This window comes from Oryctolagus cuniculus, chromosome 1 (genome assembly GCF_964237555.1).
Source record: "Oryctolagus cuniculus chromosome 1, mOryCun1.1, whole genome shotgun sequence".
NCBI lineage: Eukaryota > Metazoa > Chordata > Mammalia > Lagomorpha > Leporidae > Oryctolagus > Oryctolagus cuniculus.
In genome coordinates this window covers 21,086,080-21,104,720 of record NC_091432.1, presented here as the reverse complement: position 1 = coordinate 21,104,720, position 18,641 = coordinate 21,086,080, and the positions used below count along the sequence as shown (strand labels likewise).

The following is an 18,641-nucleotide window of genomic DNA, read 5'->3' as shown; positions in this document are numbered from 1 at the left end:
ATCTCTCTCTGACTCTCAAATAAACAAACTTTTGAAACAAGAAAGGGAAAGGTTGCCATGGTGCCCTTGACCGTTTTGAGTGGCCACCTGGCCCCGCCTCCTCCCCGGATGTCTCTTGGCCTGGCAGCTGCACCAGCCACACCAAACCGTGAGCCTGCGGTCGTGAGGCTGAACGGGCAGCTTTGGGGAGTCCCTGTCTGGGTTCCCCTTGGAGTGCTGGGCCACTAGCAGGTGGTCCGGGGATTACGCTTGCCCACGGGGGAACACAGGCTGCCCTGCCTCGAACCTGCTTTGGGGAGAGCTTTCTCCTCCCACCCTGCGGGCAGTGCAGGTGGTGAGCCGGGCTAGGGGTTCCGCCCTGGACTGGGAGGTGGACTGGGGTGGACGGGGGTGGCCAGGGTGTCAGAAATCTTTGGGAGCCCAACTCCCAGGTTCTAGAAAACTCCGCTTCCTCCCGGCTAACAGAGAGCGGAACCCGCCCTCAAGTGGACTCCACTGCCCGGTGTCACGCTGTTGCCCTCCTGTCCCTAGAGACTGGTTCAGTGGGCTGGACTCAGGATGGGTCTCGGATATCTCTGTAGCTCACCGGCCACCCGCCCCAGCTTCTGATGGGTGACCGCGGGGCCTCAGTTTCCCCAGGTGTAAAATGGGGACAAGGAGGAGACAAACAAGACGGCAGTGATGGCTCTGGGGAGAGATGGGGTCAAGTCAAGCCCCTGCCGTGGGCTGTAAGGGGTCTGGGACTAAGGTGAGTCATAGCGGGGCCTGAGGCTGAAGGAAGGATCCGGAACGGGGAGCCTTTCGAGCTGTTATTTCCAAGTGCGATGCGTTGTCGTGGAATTTTTACGTTGCTCCTCAAAAAAGAAGTATGGCCGCCAAGCACTGTTGCTCTCGCTGGCTGAGGTTCCTGGTGCCCGCCTGCATTTTGCACCTGTGCCTCCTGCCTCACCCTGGTGCCAGCTCTGGTTTCGGATCAGGGCAGAGCAGGCTGGCCGAGCTCCTCTGGCCATGCACCCAGGGCCATGGGAAGACAGCTGAGACGGGACCCACCAGATGGGCTGTCCACCAGGCAGGCGCAGTCCAAGTGCCTGGGGATGGCCAGCGTCGTGGATGACACAGGGCCACCTCTACCCCACGCCTTGCCCGGACCTCAGGCCCTGGCCCAGCCTTCATCAGCTTGGGGGCTTGTGGATCAGGGCTGGGGCTCCCCCTGGGGAGGGGAGCTCAGGTTGAGCCAGAGTGAGCCCCAGGACCCCACAGGATTTGCCACGGAATAGGGGTGCCTTCCTCTGCCTGGGGCTGCCAGGGAAGGCTCCTGGGGAGGGTGGCCTTGTTGCTGAGATCTGAGGACAAGTTGGACATGGATGTTCAAGTTCAGGGAGGGTCTTCCCCAAAGCTTGGCTTGTTGGGGGAGCTTCCAGGCCCTGAGCTGCACCGGAGCAGAGGGAGGGTGCGGGAAGATCACCCCTGGGCAGGAGGCTGGGCCGGTGGACTCAGCTGGCGCACTCATGGCAGTCGGGGTGGGAGGCAGGGGGGTGGGAGGCAGGAGGGTTGCCCGCGCATGGCCCTGCTGTCTGCACTGTAGGGCTGAAGACCTGGGCAGAGGAAGGGTGGAGGGAGCCCCCTGCATGTCCCCGTGGCCTCCCCTGCCTGGCCTGGGCCGTAAGGGGCAGCTGGGACAGCTTGGCCTCCCAGCTGCCCCTGGGCCTCTGCTCACACCCCCCTCTCCTTGCAGATCCTGGGCGCCGTGATCCTGGGCTTCGGGGTTTGGATCCTGGCCGACAGGAGCAGCTTCATCTCTGTCCTGCGTAAGGACCCCTGTGCCCCCCAGGACCCCGTCCTGCCATGGAGGGGAGGGCGGGGCGACAGGGCCAGCTCAGGGACTGAGCCAGCTGGGTCCCTGGCAGGGGATTCCAGGAGGAATTTTCTCTCCCTCCCCAAACAAAGCTGCTATTGTCCCTTGAGCACTGGGTGCCGAGAGAGGCCGCTTCTCCCTTCCTGGCCCCTAGGCCGCGACCTGGGTTGGGAAAGCCTCGGTGTCGGGTCCCTCTGCCGCGGCTTCCAGGGCGATGCAGGGGCGGGAGGCTGTCAGGTCCTGTGCGGGGATGGGGACCGTGCCAGGCGCCGCGCTCACTGATGCATTATGGGCTGCGTGTTTTGCCTAATCCCACGGCAGCCCTGCAGGCACTGCTGTTCCTTCCCAGCCTCTCATGCTAAGAACCAGAGGCTCAGGGAAGTTTCCGTCTCTTGCTGGAGTTTCTGGCTTGCGGGTGCAGGCCTCGGACCCCAAGAGCTGTGAATCCATCAGAGCAGCATGTGGCAGGGGTGGGCCACACCACGGGAGCCCTTGCCCTCCCTCCTCAAAAGGAGGACCTTTGGAGCCCTGACACGGTGAGAAGTACCTTTCTCCCGGTCTTCGTTTCCTCCAGGAAGCCTTCCAGGCTTGCCACACCCATCTCTCCCCAAGATGGGAGGCGGAGGTAGGGTGTCACTCCCTCTCTCAGTGCACGCTGGCTCACTTCCCCTTCCAGCAGCTGCCCCGAGACAGCTGGCCCACGACAGCTGCTTGATTTGAATAAAACGGAGGGGTCGCACCTGTCACTCTGGCTCCAGGAGACTGGGCCGCCCCTCTGAGACGGAAGCAAGGAGGCCCCGCCCTCCACCCTCTCCCTGCTCCCCCGGGACTCTCAGTCCCTGTGTGCTGAGGGCCTCCTCCTGCTCTGTGCAGCCCCAGGCTCCCAGTACACTCTCTCCCCAGCCCTGATTGGCTGCAGACTCCCCCTTGGCCATGGCCCACACCCAGGGCAGAAGGCAAAGTCTGCAGGCCCAGCCCGCCCGTGGCGGCGTATCTGCCCTCTACACCCTGCCCAGGGCTCCCCGGGGGTGCGGGAGCTCCCTGTGCAGGTCTTAAGCCTCACGCTGGCCAGAGGCACCCGGGCTGCCTTTCCACCTGGGTCCCCTCCAACACCCCCAGGGATCCGACTCCTTTGTGTGGGAGGGGCTTCTGGGGTGATCCCACCAGCAGCAGGGTTCAGGGACACTGCTCACAGCGCGGTCACAGTTTGCGAGGGTAAACTGAGGCTGGGGGAGTGGCTTGCTGAGTCACACGGCAAGCAGGGGTCTGAGCTGGGAGCCACAGCTCCTGACCTGCATCGAATCCCTGAATCCACGGGCCTGGGCATTACTGTCCCATTTTACAGAGCAGGAAACTGAGGCACAGATGTAGCTTGCTGTCCAAGGGCGATAACTTAAAGGGGCGCTGGAATGTGAATGGGGGTGGAGGGCGCAGCCCAGAGCTGTGACCTGGACCCCTTTACCCCGTGACCCATGCTGACGCAGCGCACGGTGAGGGGGTAGAGCACCCTGTCCTGCTCACATCCGGGCTCTGCCACCTGCCAGCTCTGTGATGCTAGCTCTGCAAGGTACCTCCCCTCTCTGCGTCAAAGGTCACGGGGTCATCGTGAGTCAGTCCACACTGAGAGTTCAGCCAGACAGAAGGGACCGCTCGGCAGGCTGCGTCCCAGGTGTCATTGCCGTCATGTCCCCGGAAGCAGGGCTTAGTCCCGTTCTACAGAGAGGAGCGGAGCCTGGTGGCCCACGCTCAGAGCGTGTGGGCAGCAGAGCTGGGCCCCAGCCCCTTTAACCCTGGGCCCCGTGCCCTCTGCCTCTGCTCCCTGCTGGCATGGCAGGAGCCAGGGGTTTTCTACTGTGCGCAGGGGACAGGCCACCCAGGACACACGCTCGCCCCTTCCCTAAGCCTGAGATCCAGAGTGACATCGAAGTCAGGGGCTGAACCCCGGGTCTCTGAGCCCCGGCTCCTCGCAGACAGAGCTGGCGGCTGTGCTCAGACTGTGTGGGACGCGCCTGACAAAGGGCCTGGCCCAGGGCTGGCACCCAGCGGCTGTGCAGGCAGTACCAGCTTTGTTGTTTCTGGGAGCAGTCCCCAGGAAGCCAAACCCAGGAAGTTTCGGCAAAGGGAGCCGATGGCCTCCCCCTGTCCACGCCGCGGGCTGCTGAGAGCCAGGGCGGCCAGGGCCCGAGTGGGGAGCTCCCCTCCCTCCATTCATCCCAGCCGGGCCTCCACCCTGGCTTCCTGGGGGCGCCCTGCCCTGGCACCCTGGGAGTGGGGCGCGTCAGCCAGGATTTTTTCTGAGCTCCAGAACATTCTGTCTGTGACCAGGAAGTAGAGCTGGCTCGCATGGCCGCCTGCCCACCCCCCGCCAGCGTGGGGATCTCAGCCTCTCCGAGCCCCTCCCCTCCCCATCGGGGTTGGGGGTTGCAGTCAGCCAGGCCTGCGCTCTCTCTCCTGGCCTCACTCATTGAAAATGCAGATCCATGGCCTTCTCTCAGCTGGGTCTTTGGAGCTGTGTCCCTAAGACGGTCCTCCAAGGCGTTCCTTCAGGGAACATTGCGCTCCAGCCACCTCCCCATGGGTGCCACGCCTGGCCCCCTGGAGCACCTGTGGCTGGCTGAGCCAAGACATGGAAGGGCGTTCCCTGTGGCGTTCTAGGGGCTGCACACCTCGGGGTACGGCCCTCGGCAGCCAGTGGGCTGCGGACTGGCCTGAGCTTGGGGTCCACCGGGCTTCCGGGGAGGAGCCAGGCACAGGACTTCTGTCCCCGCCCACCAGCAGCCTGGAAAGAGTTTCCTGCCGTAGGTCGGGCCCCTCGCTCCGCCCCCCCGAGTGCCACTGCTCCTCTCTGGACCCGGCTTTCTCGCCTTCTTGCCCCTCTTCCAACACACGGAGCTTATGCCTCTCTCCGGTCTTTGCACCTGCTGTGCCGCCACCTGGAAGGCGTTTTCCCCGCAATCTCCAGTCTCCACTTGGCTGACTCAGAGGAGACCCGCTCCGACCACCTCCCCTAACCGTTCCAGCTCAGGCCAAGCCCCCTGCGGTTGTCTCCAGCGTAACCCACCCTCAGATCTTCATGGCCCTTAACCCGGCCAGAAAATCCAAACAAGGGATGGGCTCTGGGCGCCGTGGGAAAGACCCCGCTGGAGACCCGTGCATGCCACGTCAGAAGCCTGTATGCTAGTGCAGGCTCCACTCACAATGCCAGCTTCCTGTGCACGCGCCCCCTGGGAGGCAGCACGTGATGGCTCAAGAGTGTGGGTCCCCGCCCCCCACTCAGGAGACTCGTATTGAGTTCTGGGCTCCTGCCTTCAGCCTGACCCAGCCCTGTCTGTTGCTGGCATTTGGGGAGTGAACCAGAGGACGGAAGCTCTCTCTGATGCATTCTCTCTGTTTCTCTTTCCGTCTCTCTCTCCCTCTCGTATAAGCAATCAGTCAATGCACTCTGGATGAGCATACTTCCAAACATTTGTTGGAAATTCACATTATAAAAAGAACTGCATGGGTTAAAAAAAAAAAAACTACTACCAAAATAAGCTTATCCTTGATGTCCCATTTCCATGAACTTTCTAAAGTGCCTTGGGTTCTTCCCTTGTTGTCCCCACGTCTCTCCCCCACCCCCCGCCAGATGTCAGGGCTTGTCTGCCTGCCTTCTGCTGCCCCAGGCGTGAGCACAGCGCCCAGTTAGGGCTTTGCTGCCCGGATGCATGAACAAGGCTCGCCCCTGTATCCGTGCATGTGCCCATGTAGCAGTGCCAAGTGCAGGGCCCTGGAGTCTGCTTATTTCTAAACCCCAGCTGCAGCCTTGGCCCTGGTAACCCCGCCCTTGAAATGGCCATGGCTCGCGCCACTTGGAGACGGGGTGGGTCAGGCCCCCAAGGCCCGGAGAGTGGGCAGGAAGTGATGATGTTTACTGTGATCTGGACAAGAAGGAAAGTGATCCGGCACTAGGCGGGAGTGGTCCTGTTGGGGGCCCTAGCAGGGGCTGCCGGCCAGCCGGTGGTTGGTTGAATTAAAAGTACTTGCAGCATTCACTGGGCTTTTGCACTGTTTGGCCAGCAGGGGGCTCAGCAGGACCCAACTGCAGCCCCTGTCTCACTCTGCAAGTGCTAAGGAGATGAGGTCGAGCCTGGGCGTGCGCTCAGCGTATGTCAAGGCTGGGGACGCATCCACAGCGGGCGGGTAGCTTGCAAGGGGCCGAGGGAGCCGGTTCCCGGTCGGGTGGCAGGAGGCTGGTAGGGGCAATCATGGTGGACCCCAGCACCTTGAAGCCGAGGAGGGAGAGGGAGGAGCACACCCGGAGCCTTGGGCCGGGTCTTTGTGCACCTGCTGGGCCTGCAGGCTCTGTCCTAACCGGTTCTGGGCTTACTAACGAGCGGCCGTGCTTCTGCTTCCTTAGAGACGTCCTCCAGCTCGCTCAAGATGGGAGCCTACATCTTCATCGGCGTGGGGGCGGTCACCATGTTCATGGGCTTCCTGGGCTGCCTTGGCGCCATCAACGAGGTCCGCTGCCTGCTGGGGCTGGTGAGTGCCCGCCCCTGCGCAGCCGCTGCCCGCCCGCCCGCCCGCCCACCTCCCCCGTCCAGCCGAGGTCTGGCTGGGGCATTTCTCCCCCGGTCTCACGCCAGGCCTGCTCTGTGTCCCTAGTACTTCGCCTTCCTCCTCCTGATCCTCATCGCCCAGGTGACTGCGGGGGTCCTCTTCTACTTCAACGTGGGCAAGGTAAGCCCCCCGTCTCCCCCAGCACTGCCCCAGACCAGCACGCACACGTAAGGGATTGGCCCTGGGTGTCGGGGTGATCGGGCGGGCATGGCGGAGGTTGTGGGATTGGATTGGAGGGGGCGCATCCTCAGGAGGCAGCTCCCGGAGGCAGGGTCACTGCTGGGCTGAGCCGTGCCCACCGTACTGGGCCACTTGCTCACTGTGTGGCCTCGGCCAAGCTGCCTGCCCTCTCTGTGCCTGCATCGCTGTCGGTACAAGGGAGACGGCGTTGTCCTATGCACTTGGGGAGACCATCTCCGTGAGACACTTAGCACAGGCGCGCGTGGCATGGTAACGGTTCAGGAAATGTTCTTCCATCTTGCTGTTGCTAAGGGACCTTGGGAAGCGTCACATCCAGGGGACCCATGCGTCACTGGGGCCCAGGGAGGAGCCTGTTGTTAAATCGTGAGTCCTGTGTCGGAGGGGAGCTGTCCAGCTTGCGAGAGTAGAAACCCAACAGCCCTTGCTCTGGCTTCCCAGGACGGGGTTTCCAGGGGCGGCTGAGGAAGTGACTATTTGACTGTGAAGACAGAGCACAGGAGGGAAAGGGCCCCGGGGAAGACCGCTGGGTGGGCCACACTCAGCTGCAACTGTCCCCATGATCCTGTCCGGAGCGGCTGTGCGTGCCATAGAATCTTCTAGAAGCTCTAGAGACACTGTCTCATCCACACGACCGCTCTGCTGGTGAAGTTCTGCCTTGGCAGGTGGAGAAGCAGCTGCTCCGGGAGATGAGTGACAGGCGCGTCGATAGTGGTAACCGGAGCCTGTACCCTCCGGGCAGCTGGCCCCGCGCAGCCATCAGCTGCCAGGGACAGGGTGGGTCACTCTCTCAGCTTCGTCCTCCCGCTGGCCCTGCCCAGGTTACCGCCAGGCCGTGGGAGAAGCTCCATCCCACAGATGGCTCCAAGGCCGGAGCCCACCCTTGCCTGCACTCCACTGCACTGCTGTCCGTGGCCCAGCTAAGCCTTGGGGGTCCTGCCTCCCTCCAGGGCCGGCTGCCAGCACCGGCTACCAGTGCCTGCCCACCCAAGGGGCTAGCAGAGCACAGCGGGTGGCCAGACGGGCTCCTGCCTTTGGTCTCAGATCCTGCTTGGAAGGGAGCCGAGCAAACACAGTATCAACAGCGACCCCTAATGGTCGTTGCAAGACAAGGCAGGCCTGGTGCTAACAGCACTCAGCACACAATGCATGTGGTTATTCGTCCGCCAATGCTGTGCGACTCCGGGTACTCATATACCCATTTTCAGATGTGGAAGCTGAGGCCCAGAGAGGCGAAGGAGCCTGCCCCAGTTCTCACAGCTGGTCAGCGGCAGGGCCAGGAAACAAGCATTGTGCTAGCACCTGTCTGAAGCTGCTTTGCTTATGTATCGTCTACACCCAAGATACGCATGGCCCTGCAGGGTTTAAATTGAGCCCTGAGCTTCCTGGCAGGCAAGGCAAAGGGGGAAGTAGAGGACTTGGTAGATGAAGACGCTCATCTGGCTATTGGACAGGAAGCCAGCGGTTAGGGAAGGGAAACTTGTTTCCAGCAAGAGGGTTGCGGGGTCCACTCTTCATGGCTGCCTGCGGCTTCTCGGGCACCCCGTCAGCTGCGAGGGGAGGGGCCTGGCCCTGGGAGCTGAGCCCCCATGACTCAGAAGCTGCTGGCCTCGGTAGGGACCTCTGGCCGCCCACCCCGTCCCCTGTGTGACTCACTGTCCCGCAGCCCCAAAGAATGTGCCACTGTCTGTGCAGGCACCGGCCACGGGCCGGGTCCCAAGCTGGTAACTTGCCACACCTCTCAGCTTTACTGACACTTGCCAATTTAAGAAACTGAGCCGGCGCCGCAGCTCAATAGGCTAATCCTCCACCTAGCAGCACCGGCACCCCGGGTTCTAGTCCTGGTCGGAGCACCGGATTCTGTCCCGGTTGCCCCTCTTCCGGGCCAGCTCTCTGCTGTGGCCCAGGGAGTGCAGTGGAGGATGGCCCAAGTGCTTGGGCCCTGCACCCGCATGGGAGACCAGGAGAAGCACCTGGCTCCTGGCTTCGGATCAGCGCAGTGCGCCAGCTGCAGCGCGCCAGCCACAGCAGCCACTGGGGGGTGAACCAATGGCAAAGGAAGACCTTTCTCTCTGTCTCTCTCTCTCGCTGTCCACTCTGCCTGTTTAAAAAAAAAAAAAAAGAAGAAAAAAAGAAAAGAAAAGAAACTGAGGCCCAGCCGCACACAGTGCCTCTTAGCTGCGGCCACACCAGCTCGGAGGCATCCGAGTGGAGATTTCCATCCTAACCTGTCCCTACTCCACGCTGCTGCACCCCACCCCTACCCCCAGGGACCAGGAGGTCTCCACCTGGCCAAGCCACAGAGCCCCCACCAGCCCCAGGCTGCACAGCTCACTCCCCCTGCCACAGCCAGCCACCGTGGCCCTCTCCGTTTCCAGGGCAGCAGGAAGAAATTTCCAGGCGGTGCAGGGGAAGCCCCCGTGCCACTGGGCTGGGTGATTTAGCGTGTCTTCACCAGCACGCTGTAAATCCTGGGGAGAGACTAAACATTCCCCGGGTGCTGTTTGTCCCTGCAGCTGAGGTCCAGCTGGGAGGCGGGATGCCCCAGGGAAGCCGAAGGGCCCGGCTTTGGCCATGGGCCTGCCGGGCGGGAGGGTAGAGCGAGCTCCTGGGCTCCCCGGAAGGGGGTCTCCCGGCTGCCCTTGAGCTGGACCCTGCCCGCACCCTGGGGGCAAGCGGGGATGCTGGTGGCCTTGGGCGAGGCACGGAGCTGGCAGCTCCACTTCTGTCCACCGAGGAGCGAGGGCCAATGCGAACGGAGGCTGTGACGCCCCTTGATGAGAGCTGCCGGCCGAGGGCCACGCCGGAGCCCCTGCTCTGAGGCCCCTGGGCCTCGATGTCCTGCTTTGGCAAATGCTGGGCCGCTGCCGCCCGTCTGCCCTTCTGAAACCGGCAACACACTGTGCAGCCCAAAATGAACTTCGGCCACGAGAGGGGACCTGAGTGGGAGGGAGGACGACACCATCCAGGCATCTGCAGCGTCACCGAGAGAGTTCAGCGTCATTGCCACCCTTGTCAGCTTCACGGGAGGGGCGGGGGGAAGGAGGCGCGGTAGCGTCTCCTAGGATGTAATGGGCACAGTGCCCTCACGCAAGCCGTACCGCTGACCCAGCCAACAACCTGGGCAGGTGGGGCCGTGGGGGCTCCGTGAGCCTCTGCCTGGGGTGCAAGCAGAAGGCTCTAGGGCTGGGAGCTTGGAGGGAAGGGTGGTGCCAGCGGCTGGGCTGTCCTGCTCCCCAGTGAGCAGCCGGGAGAACTGGGAACTCCTTTCCCCACGCCCCCTCCCACCCAGGAAGCCCAGCGCAGCAGGTGCACGCATGGCCTCGTGCCGCAGGTGGCGAGACGGGCTCCCAGGGACAAAGCGTTCTGTGTGCTGGCCGCTTGCTGCACGGGAACTCCCTGGTCTGCTGGCTTGGTCCCCACGGGCGGGCCGTGGGAGGGACAGCTGAGCCTGGGACAGGGACAAGGGACTTTTCTCTGTCCTTCTGGGAAGGGAGTGGGAGGCGCCCAGGCTGCCCGTCTGGAAAGGGATTGGGGAGAAGCGGACGGAGTTCCTGCCGGGGAACCGGCTCTGTGGGACCCGGCTCTGCGGGACCCGGCACCTGCCTCAAAGCCTCCCCCGGGGGGGCCTGGCAGGGCTGCGGGGGGCCGTGCTGTGGGAGTCTAGGGGGTGCAGCCAGGCTCTCAGAAGAGACTTGGGGTCTGCACCCCATGCCCTGCCATTGGCAGTGGTTCCCCCTGGTTCCCATCTGGAAGGGGGCCACAGTCTCCCAGCAAAACCTTTGGCGTGGTCGCCTGTAGAGGGCCTGGGGGGAGGAGGGCAGGACGTGGATCCGTCACATGGCATCTGGGGACCCCGTTCTCGGGGGGGGGGGTCAGGACGCCATCTCCAGGAGCAGAGGGGCTCACCTGGCAGGCTCTCCTGGGGGAAGAGGTGGGACCCAGGCTCCGACACCTGGGTGCTCCCTCTGGGGAGAGGGGTGCCCTGAGCAGTGCCAGCCAGGATTGGTGGGTTGGGGGAGGGGACAGGAATGCCTGTGGGAAGGTAGAAGCCCCCTGGGCACCTTTTCAAGCCAGCCCCTTGTATCAAGGGCCCCCAGCCCTGCCAGGTGCCACTACGTGAGGTACTGAGCTACCCACTGCAGGGAGCACTCAAGCAGAGCCTGGAAAAGTCTGATGCGCCAGAGGCAAAGATGTCTTCAAATTCTGAGTGTGAAAGCACAGCTCTGGGGTGGGGCTCAGTGCAGTTGCCTGGGGGGCCTGGCCCGGCCTCTGGGCAGGTGGGGCAGCGGGAGGCTTGGTGGACCTGCACCGATCTGGGTGGCAGCTGGGCCCTGCGGTCGCTGGCTGTGTGACCTGGGGAAGCTGCGACAGCTCTCTGAGCCCCAGTTTCTCTCCAGGGGAATGGGGGGGGGCGTGTGTGGCGGAGGCAGGGCCTGGCCCCGTGGTGCCGTGGGAAGATGGGGGTGCGTGATGCTACCTTTGGGGGGCCCAGTGCTGAGGGGCGATCGGCCACGGTAGGGTGAAGAGCACGGGCAGAGGTCTGGGCACCCGCACCTGCGGTGGCCAGGGACATTCTGGAAATCACGCATTTTTGAACAAGGCCCCTGGAATTTCACTTTGCACCGGGCTGGGCGGAGCTCCCTGTTGGTGGTGACAGCTCTCAGCTGGAAGGGGCTGGAGCTGACGCAGGGCGGGAGGCGGGGGGCTCTGTGCATCCTCAGCCGGGGCACCCACCCCACCCACCCCACCATCCCTGCACTGGCTGCATTCTGGGGCCGTGCCTCAGGTCCTCGTCCCACAGCCATGGCGTTAGCAGAACGAGAGGGCCACAGCCCACCCCTGAGCCACTCACTGCACCAGGGTGTGGACGGCGCTAACCGACATCTCGCCTGGGGTGATGGAGGGTGGTGACCGCCAATGGAAGGAGCTGCCATTTCAGAAAGATAGAACCAGTGACCTCCCCAGCCCACAGTGGCTTCCCCCGTACAGGCGCCCTGGGCCTCAGCGCCATCCGGGCCAAAGCAGCCCCCATGGCCATGGTCCCAGGGCCCCGGAGGAGGAGGAGGAGGAGGATGTGGGGTTTCCATGGAAACCACCGGTGGAAACCACCCAGCCTCCATCACCACCTCATTTCGGGGGCCTGGGAGGGGAACAGGGAAGTGTGGGCTGCGGTGTCAGCCACGCCGGCCCAAAATAGAGCCTGGGACAGGGGCAGCAAGGGAGCGGGGTGGGCAGGAAGGAAGTGGGAGAGGTGGCTCTGCACCCCGCTGCTTGGGGGACCCCTCCTTGGCACACCCCAGGGACTGTCCGCTCGGGGTGGAGCCGAAATGGTTGGTAGGAGAAAAGACCCAAGACCTCCAGATGACGGGCAAACCGCTTAGCTCCCCTGGGCCCCACTGCAGAATTGGGGGACCTGCTTCAGGCTGCAGCCGTGTGCTCTAAATGCCCATGCAGCACAGCGGGGAGAAGCTTGGGTCCAAGCCTCAGCTCATCCCCTCGTTGGCTGTGTGGCCTTAGACAAATTGATAAACCTCTCTGGGCTTGTATTTTTCTGCATCTCTGGAATGAGGGATCAGGCTCAGCACCCGGGCCAGAGAATTCAATGGGGGCCGTGCATCAAAACGTGCCCGCCACAGCACCGGGTAGACAGCAGGCACTCCACTGGAGCTGGCCGAATCCAGATGGATGCAGCTGGCCAGGTGGAGCCGAGCCGGGCCTCGCTCTCTGAAGCCAGGCTGATGGCTCAGGGAGGCCCCGCACTGGGCGCCGGGGGCCGGCTGCGGACTTGCTTCCCTTTACACAGCATCCTTGCTCCTAAACCACTGCCCAGGGTGCCAGGGCGAGGCCTTGGGCCTGAGGCCTCCGAGAACCCCACGCCTGCCTCCTGTGTCCCTGGGGGCGGTGAGAGGCTGGGGCAGGTTCCCGGTTAAAGGGGCACATGGCTGCTGGGTGCGGATCGCAGCAGGTCAGGAGTGGCTGGCACTGACCGCGTCGGGCGCCCCGCAGGCGCCAGGGGGAGGGTGGAGAACGAACCGTGGATGCTCGTGAGCTGGGAGCCTGCCCCCAGGGTTGTGTGCGGGGAAGAGGGGGCAGGACAGGGTGCGGCACAGTGTGGGAAGGCGTGAGCCGAGCGGCACCCTGACCCCGGCCCGTGGCCGCCCCGCTGCAGCTGAAGCAGGAGATGGGTGGCATCGTGACCGAGATCATCCGGAACTACAACGCCAGCGGCGAGGACAGCCTGCAGGAGGCCTGGGACTACGTGCAGGCTCAGGTACAGGCGCCGGCCGTGGGGGCGGGGCGCCCTGCTCCCTGCATCCGTGAGAGTCGGGCTCTGTTCTCCGTGCCCCACGCCAGCTCCCCTCCCCCAGCCCACACCACAGTCCTGTGCTCCGGGGACCTGGCTAGGGGGCAGCTGCAGGGCTCCTGGTGCTTCCGTTTGTGGCCCCTGGAAAGCAGGGCAGTGCTCCGTGTCCTGGAAGAGCCCAGGAGCGCTGGCTCATTTTGCCCCAGGTGGAAGAGAGCCGATGGGTGGGTGCCCCGCGCCCTGCTAACCGGTGAGCTCCTCCCAGACAGCTGGGTAGCGAGAAATGAAACGTGGGTTAAGAGACTGCCTGGAGCCCCAGCATCCGTCAGCGTGCCTGGCACGCCCCCTGCTGGCCACTGGCCGCCGGGCTGGCCTCGCTGCACGTGGCTGGCACGCCCCCTGCTGGCCACTGGGGCTGGGATGTAACGCTAGGAAGCCATCCACCCGGGGAGCCCTGCTGGGCACCTGGGCTGGCAGCTCCCCCGCGCCGCCCCGTCCCCTTCCCCCAGGGACCCGAGCGAAGCAGCTGGTGCCACAGGCGGGTGGCATACCCGTGCCAGGCGCTCTGCCTGCCTCACCCCATTCAGTCTTGCAGGGCCATTACAAGGGCTACAGACGGGGTCATTGCACAGATAAGAAAACAGAGGCCATGAGCCGGCGCCGTGGCTCAATAGGCTAATCCTCCACCTTGCGGCGCCGGCACACCGGGTTCTAGTCCCGGTTGGGGCGCCGGATTCTGTCCCGGTTGCCCCTCTTCCAGGCCAGCTCTCTGCTATGGCCAGGGAGTGCAGTGGAGGATGGCCCAGGTGCTTGGGCCCTGCACCCCATGGGAGACCAGGAAAAGCACCTGGCTCCTGGCTCCTGCCAGGATCAGCGCGGTGCGCCGGCTGCAGCGGCGGCCATTGGAGGGTGAACCAACGGCAAAGGAAGACCTTTCTCTCTGCGTCTCTCTCTCTCACTATCCACTCTGCCTGTCAAAAAAAAAAAAAAAAAAAAAAAAAAAAAAAAAAAAAAAAAGAAAACAGAGGCCAGTGCCTCGAGCCAGGCTGCTCGGGCGGCAGGTGGATTCAGAGCCCCGAATCCTAGACCCTCTAAACCCTCCCGGGGGGGGGGGGCTGCCCTGGGGCGGGCAGAGGGTGAAGCAGCCTGTCCCCGCCCTGCGCAGGTGCGGTGCTGCGGCTGGGTCAGTTTCTACAACTGGACAGACAACGCCGAGCTCATGAATCACACCGAAGTCACCTACCCCTGCTCCTGCGAGGACAAGGGGGGCGAGGACGACGGGCTGCCGGTGGGACAGGGCTTCTGCCAGGCCGACGGCAACAGCACCCAGAGCGGCAACAGCCCGGAGGACTGGCCCGTGTACCAGGCGGTGCGTGCGGGGTTCCTCCCTTGGGGTGTTCGGGGCCGCCATCGGCCTGGGCGAGGGTGGCCCCGTGGCGGAGAGAGGGTGACGCGGCCGTGTTCTCCCCGGCAGGGCTGCATGGAGAAGGTGCAGGCGTGGCTGCAGGAGAACCTGGGCGTCATCCTTGGCGTGTGTGTGGGCGTCGCCGTCATCGAGGTTGGCCCCTCCCCCACTGCTTCCCACCACCACCCCCCCGCTGAGCGGCCTGTGCGGCCTCAGATGAGGCGCTGTCCCTCTCTGGGCCTCCCCCGGCTGCCTGCGTCACACAGTGGTCGTGTCCGGTTTAATCCAGATCATAACCCGGGTGCGAGGCTAGGGGGCGGCGGGGCTCTGGGGCGCCGGGCGGGTGGGCGGCCGGGTCGCCGGGCTGATTCTCCGCCTCTCGCGACAGCTCCTGGGGATGCTGCTGTCCGTGTGCCTGTGCCGGCACATCCACTCCGAGGACTACAGCAAGGTCCCCAAGTACTGAGGCGGCTGGGTCACCACCTCCAGGCTGGGACGGCGCCTTCAGGACTCCCCGGGGCTCTCCCCGGCCCCCTCCCCCAAGCCCCCTCCCCCCTCACTGCTAAGGCCTCTCCTGCCCTGGCTGGAGGTTGGGGACTGCCTGGGACCTGGTCCTCTCCCTCCGCCTCTCTGCTGCTGGCTGTGGCTCCGGCTGTCCTGTGGTCCCTCTTCTCACTGCCTGCCAGGGTCCTCTTGGCCGTTCAGCAGAGAGGCCCCCTGCAGCGCCCCTGTGCAGGTGGCCTGGATGTCCACCTGCTCCCGGGAGGTGGCTGTCACCCAGGGAAAGGGTGGGGGAGGGTGGGGAAGCCCCCACCCCACCCCACCCGGGGGTCAGGGGACTGCCCACTGGCCAAGTGGTCCTGGCTCCCACTCCGACACTTGTACCTTTGGTTTTTCACTTTGTTATTGAAGGGAGGGGCGGGGGTGGGCTTAACCTGAGATCCAGTGGCAGATCCCCTTCCCCAGGCCACACTGTGCGGGCCGGGCCCCAAGGGACCTGGCCTGGGCAGCTTCTGCACACGGTGCGCCCTCAGGGGGCGTGGCCCAGAGCTGCCCAGGGCAAGAGGGAAGTCTGCCTTCTCCCGGTTGGTTTGGTGAGCTGTCCTCTGCCCCACCCCTACCCCCGCCCCAGGAGGGGCCGTGGGGGCGGGGCCGTGAGTGCGGGGCCGTGAGTGCACAGTTCTGTTAACCGTCCTCAAGTCTTGCAGACTGACTATTAAAGCGGATTTGTAACAATCCAGCCTGAGACACAGGGGACCTGCTGCCCGGAGGAGAGGGTGAGAGCAGTGGGGGGAGGGACGGCCTTGGCCCAGGGTCTCACCGGCCGCCTCCAGGCTGCTACACGCAGAGCACTGTGGTCGGGCTCTGGCCCGCCTGCCGCCCCGGTGCCTGGGCTTTGTCTGTTTGGGTGTTGGGACAGGTGCAGAGCATAGCGCTCAGCCAGCTGCTTCTGGCCCTGGGGCGCAGGTGACCCCAGAAGGCGTGCAGAAAGTGGGCTGGCAAGGTTAGGGTGGGCAGTGAGGCCCCAGGATGAACTTGACCTACCTTTGTAGAGCATCTGGCTTTTGCACAGATGTGGGGGGAGCCAACATGTTCATACTAAAGCCACAGGCTGGAGTGAGGTGTGCAGAACCCGGGGGCCTCCGAGGAAGCTCTGTGCACAGCAGGTATGGCTGGGCCCCGTCGTGCCCCCTGCCCAGGGTCCTAAAATCTGGGAGGTTTCTTGCTCCGCTCGATCCTCCTCTCTCCCCTGTCCGGGTCCCTGGAGGAAGAGGAGCAGGAGGGAAGGGCGCTGTAGGGACTTTTGCCTCCTGGGTGTGGCCAGGCTGGCTGGACGGCGGACGAGGGTGTTTCAGAAGGGACCACCAGAGGGCGCTGTTGCCCTGGTCTAGGAGCCTGGCAGAGCTCCGGCGTTAGGCTCGGGCAGGCACCCTGGCAGCCCCACTTGGAGCTGGCGTAAAAGTGCAGATTCCAGGGCTCGGGATTCCGACACAGCAGATCTGGAATGGGGAGGAGGCGGGCACTGCTCAGCCCCGAGGCTCTTCCTGAATCCCACGGCTCGGCTTCTCAGGCAGCTGGCACCCGGAGCCACAGACTGGCTCCTTGGAGAGCTCTGGGGTGCAGCTGGGGCCTGGCCGAGGACCTTCCACTCAGCAAGGAGGTCACCCCGCTCTCCCCACCTGAACCTACTTCACTTCTTCCCAGAGACTTGCAGGGGGAGCGGGAGGGCGGCTGACCCCCAGGCACAGCCCGCTGGGGCCAGGCCGGGGTGGGTCAGGGGCTGGGGCCAGGCTGGGACTCCCACTGTGGTTCGTCTATAACCTGCCTTACCCCACAAAGGAAATATATGGGTTAACACATAGAGCACAATGGGGCAAAGCGAATGTGTGAGCACATGTAGGCTTGCGGGCCACTGCAATGTGCCAGGCGCCCCGGGACCCAGAGCCGGGCTGCACCAGGTGTTTCCCTGTGCCTCGCTCATCCCACGGTGCTCCCAGCTGCAGAGACAATGGAGGTGGTACAGAGGCCAGGCTCAGTAACTGTCGTGGCCCTGTGCGTAAGCATTGCTGCTCACTGCGGGTGTGCACACACACACACACATGCAGACTGGGATGCCCCATCCGTCCCAGCGTGGGGGAACCCCCACGTCCCTCTTCTCTGTCTGAGCTGCAGGTGGTCGTGGTGGGCAAGGTCTCCCAGGTTCAAGGTCAAAGGCTCAGGGTCTCCCAGGGAGTGAGATCCCTGGGCTGAGAGCAGCAGGGTGTGGGGAGACACTGATGACACGAGCTTCCAGCCATCAGGGCTGTTCCCCGGGCTGGGGCTGCCGCCACCTCCTGCCCCTGCCCCAGGACAAAGTCCTGCCTCGGGCAAATGTCTGGCTGTTTGCTGGGGTCCTCAAACCCCTGGATTAAAGGTTCATCCATTTATTCATTCATTCATTCACCCGGTGCAGAACTGATAGGCCTGTGCCAGGCCCAGTTCTAACCTCTTAGGAACCCAGCCCTGGGGGCCGGCATCATGGTGAATGGGTTAGGCCACTGCCCATGTGGACGCGGGTTCAAATCCCGGCTGCACCACTTTTGGTCCAGCTCCCTGCTAATGCGCCTGGGAAAGCATCGGAGGATGGCCCAAGTGCTTGGGCCCCTACACCCACGTGGGAGACCCAGAGGAAGCTCCTGGCTCCTGGCTTGGCCTGGCCCAGCCCTGGCTGCTGCAGCCCTCTGGGGAGCACACCAGCGGATGGGAGATCATCTCTCTGTCTCTCTCTCTAACTCAGCCTTTCAAATAAATGAATCTTTTTTTTTAAAATGTGTTGGTCTCACAAACTTCAAAAGGAAGACCCTAGCACTGACCAGGCCCAAGCCCCTGCCCACGTGATGCAGGTGTGGCACTGAGCGTTGGGGATCTCGCATACCAGCCTGGACACACACGGCACAGCCACGCACATCAACCCTCCCCCCCACCGCCAATACACAGGGCCCACAGCGCTGACCCCCGATGGCTGCCAGCTCAGCCCACACCCAGCTGTGCCGGGAGACCCCTGGGGCCCAGCTGAGGCCCCATCCTGTGGAAGGAAGTGGAAGAATGAGCAGCAAGTGAGCAAACAGGAAAGGGGGCGGGGCAGCCATCACTCAGGCCCCTCCCCCTCCAGCAGTCCCCCCCACCCCCGGGGGAGCCCTTTCCCAGCTGAAATCAAAGCAGGGCCTGCTCACCTGGGTCTGGGGCCACTGCCGCACCTGCGCCGTCTCATCTGCACCCCGTGGGAACCCTGTGATGTCACCTGTCGCCTGGGCCCTAGGGACGGCTCTCCCAGGCCAGGAATGAGCCCCCCAGGGCAGGCCAGAGTCTGGGTGCAGCCTGGCACAGGGGGGCCCTCAGCAGACACTCCCCCATCCTTGGCTCTCCCACTGATGTCATTTCCCCGGCACCTGCCTTCCGGAATGCCAGGCCCAGAGCCAAGACCCCTCCCCTCCCCCCAAGGTTGCCTCGATGCCTCAAACAGCAGCCTCTGGGGCAGGAAGGGGCTTCCGGCAGGATGCGGGGGTGGGGGGTGGCTGGGCAGGAACCAGAGGGCAGAGGGACTGGTGGGGAGGTAATGATGGTGGGGGGCTGCAAGAGGGCTTCTGGGGGTGGGGCCACTGTGATGCCGGCAGCGGGTCCTCTCGGTGCTGGCTCAGAGGTTGCAGGCCCTCAGGATGTGGGGTCTGAAGTTCTTCCAGTGGGGGAGGCTGCCCAGGAGCCCACCTGGGGGTCAGTGGGGTCTGGTGGGGTGGGAG

General features: G+C 64.1%; 1 protein-coding gene across 3 annotated transcripts in view; it reads left to right on the top strand.

Moving 5' to 3' along the window:
* Positions 1-17,673, top strand: part of CD82 (CD82 molecule) — a 47,348-nt gene extending 29,675 nt beyond the window's left edge. For all 3 annotated transcript variants that reach the window (XM_070071327.1, XM_070071329.1, XM_070071328.1), the window contains exons 4-10: positions 1,736-1,808; positions 6,252-6,376; positions 6,500-6,574; positions 12,825-12,926; positions 14,125-14,328; positions 14,434-14,517; positions 14,753-17,673. In XM_070071327.1, the coding sequence (XP_069927428.1) occupies positions 1,736-1,808; positions 6,252-6,376; positions 6,500-6,574; positions 12,825-12,926; positions 14,125-14,328; positions 14,434-14,517; positions 14,753-14,830 (741 nt within the window). In that variant the 3' untranslated portion in view covers positions 14,831-17,673. The remainder of the gene's footprint in view (positions 1-1,735; positions 1,809-6,251; positions 6,377-6,499; positions 6,575-12,824; positions 12,927-14,124; positions 14,329-14,433; positions 14,518-14,752) is intronic.
* The last annotated feature ends 968 nt before the right edge of the window (positions 17,674-18,641 follow it).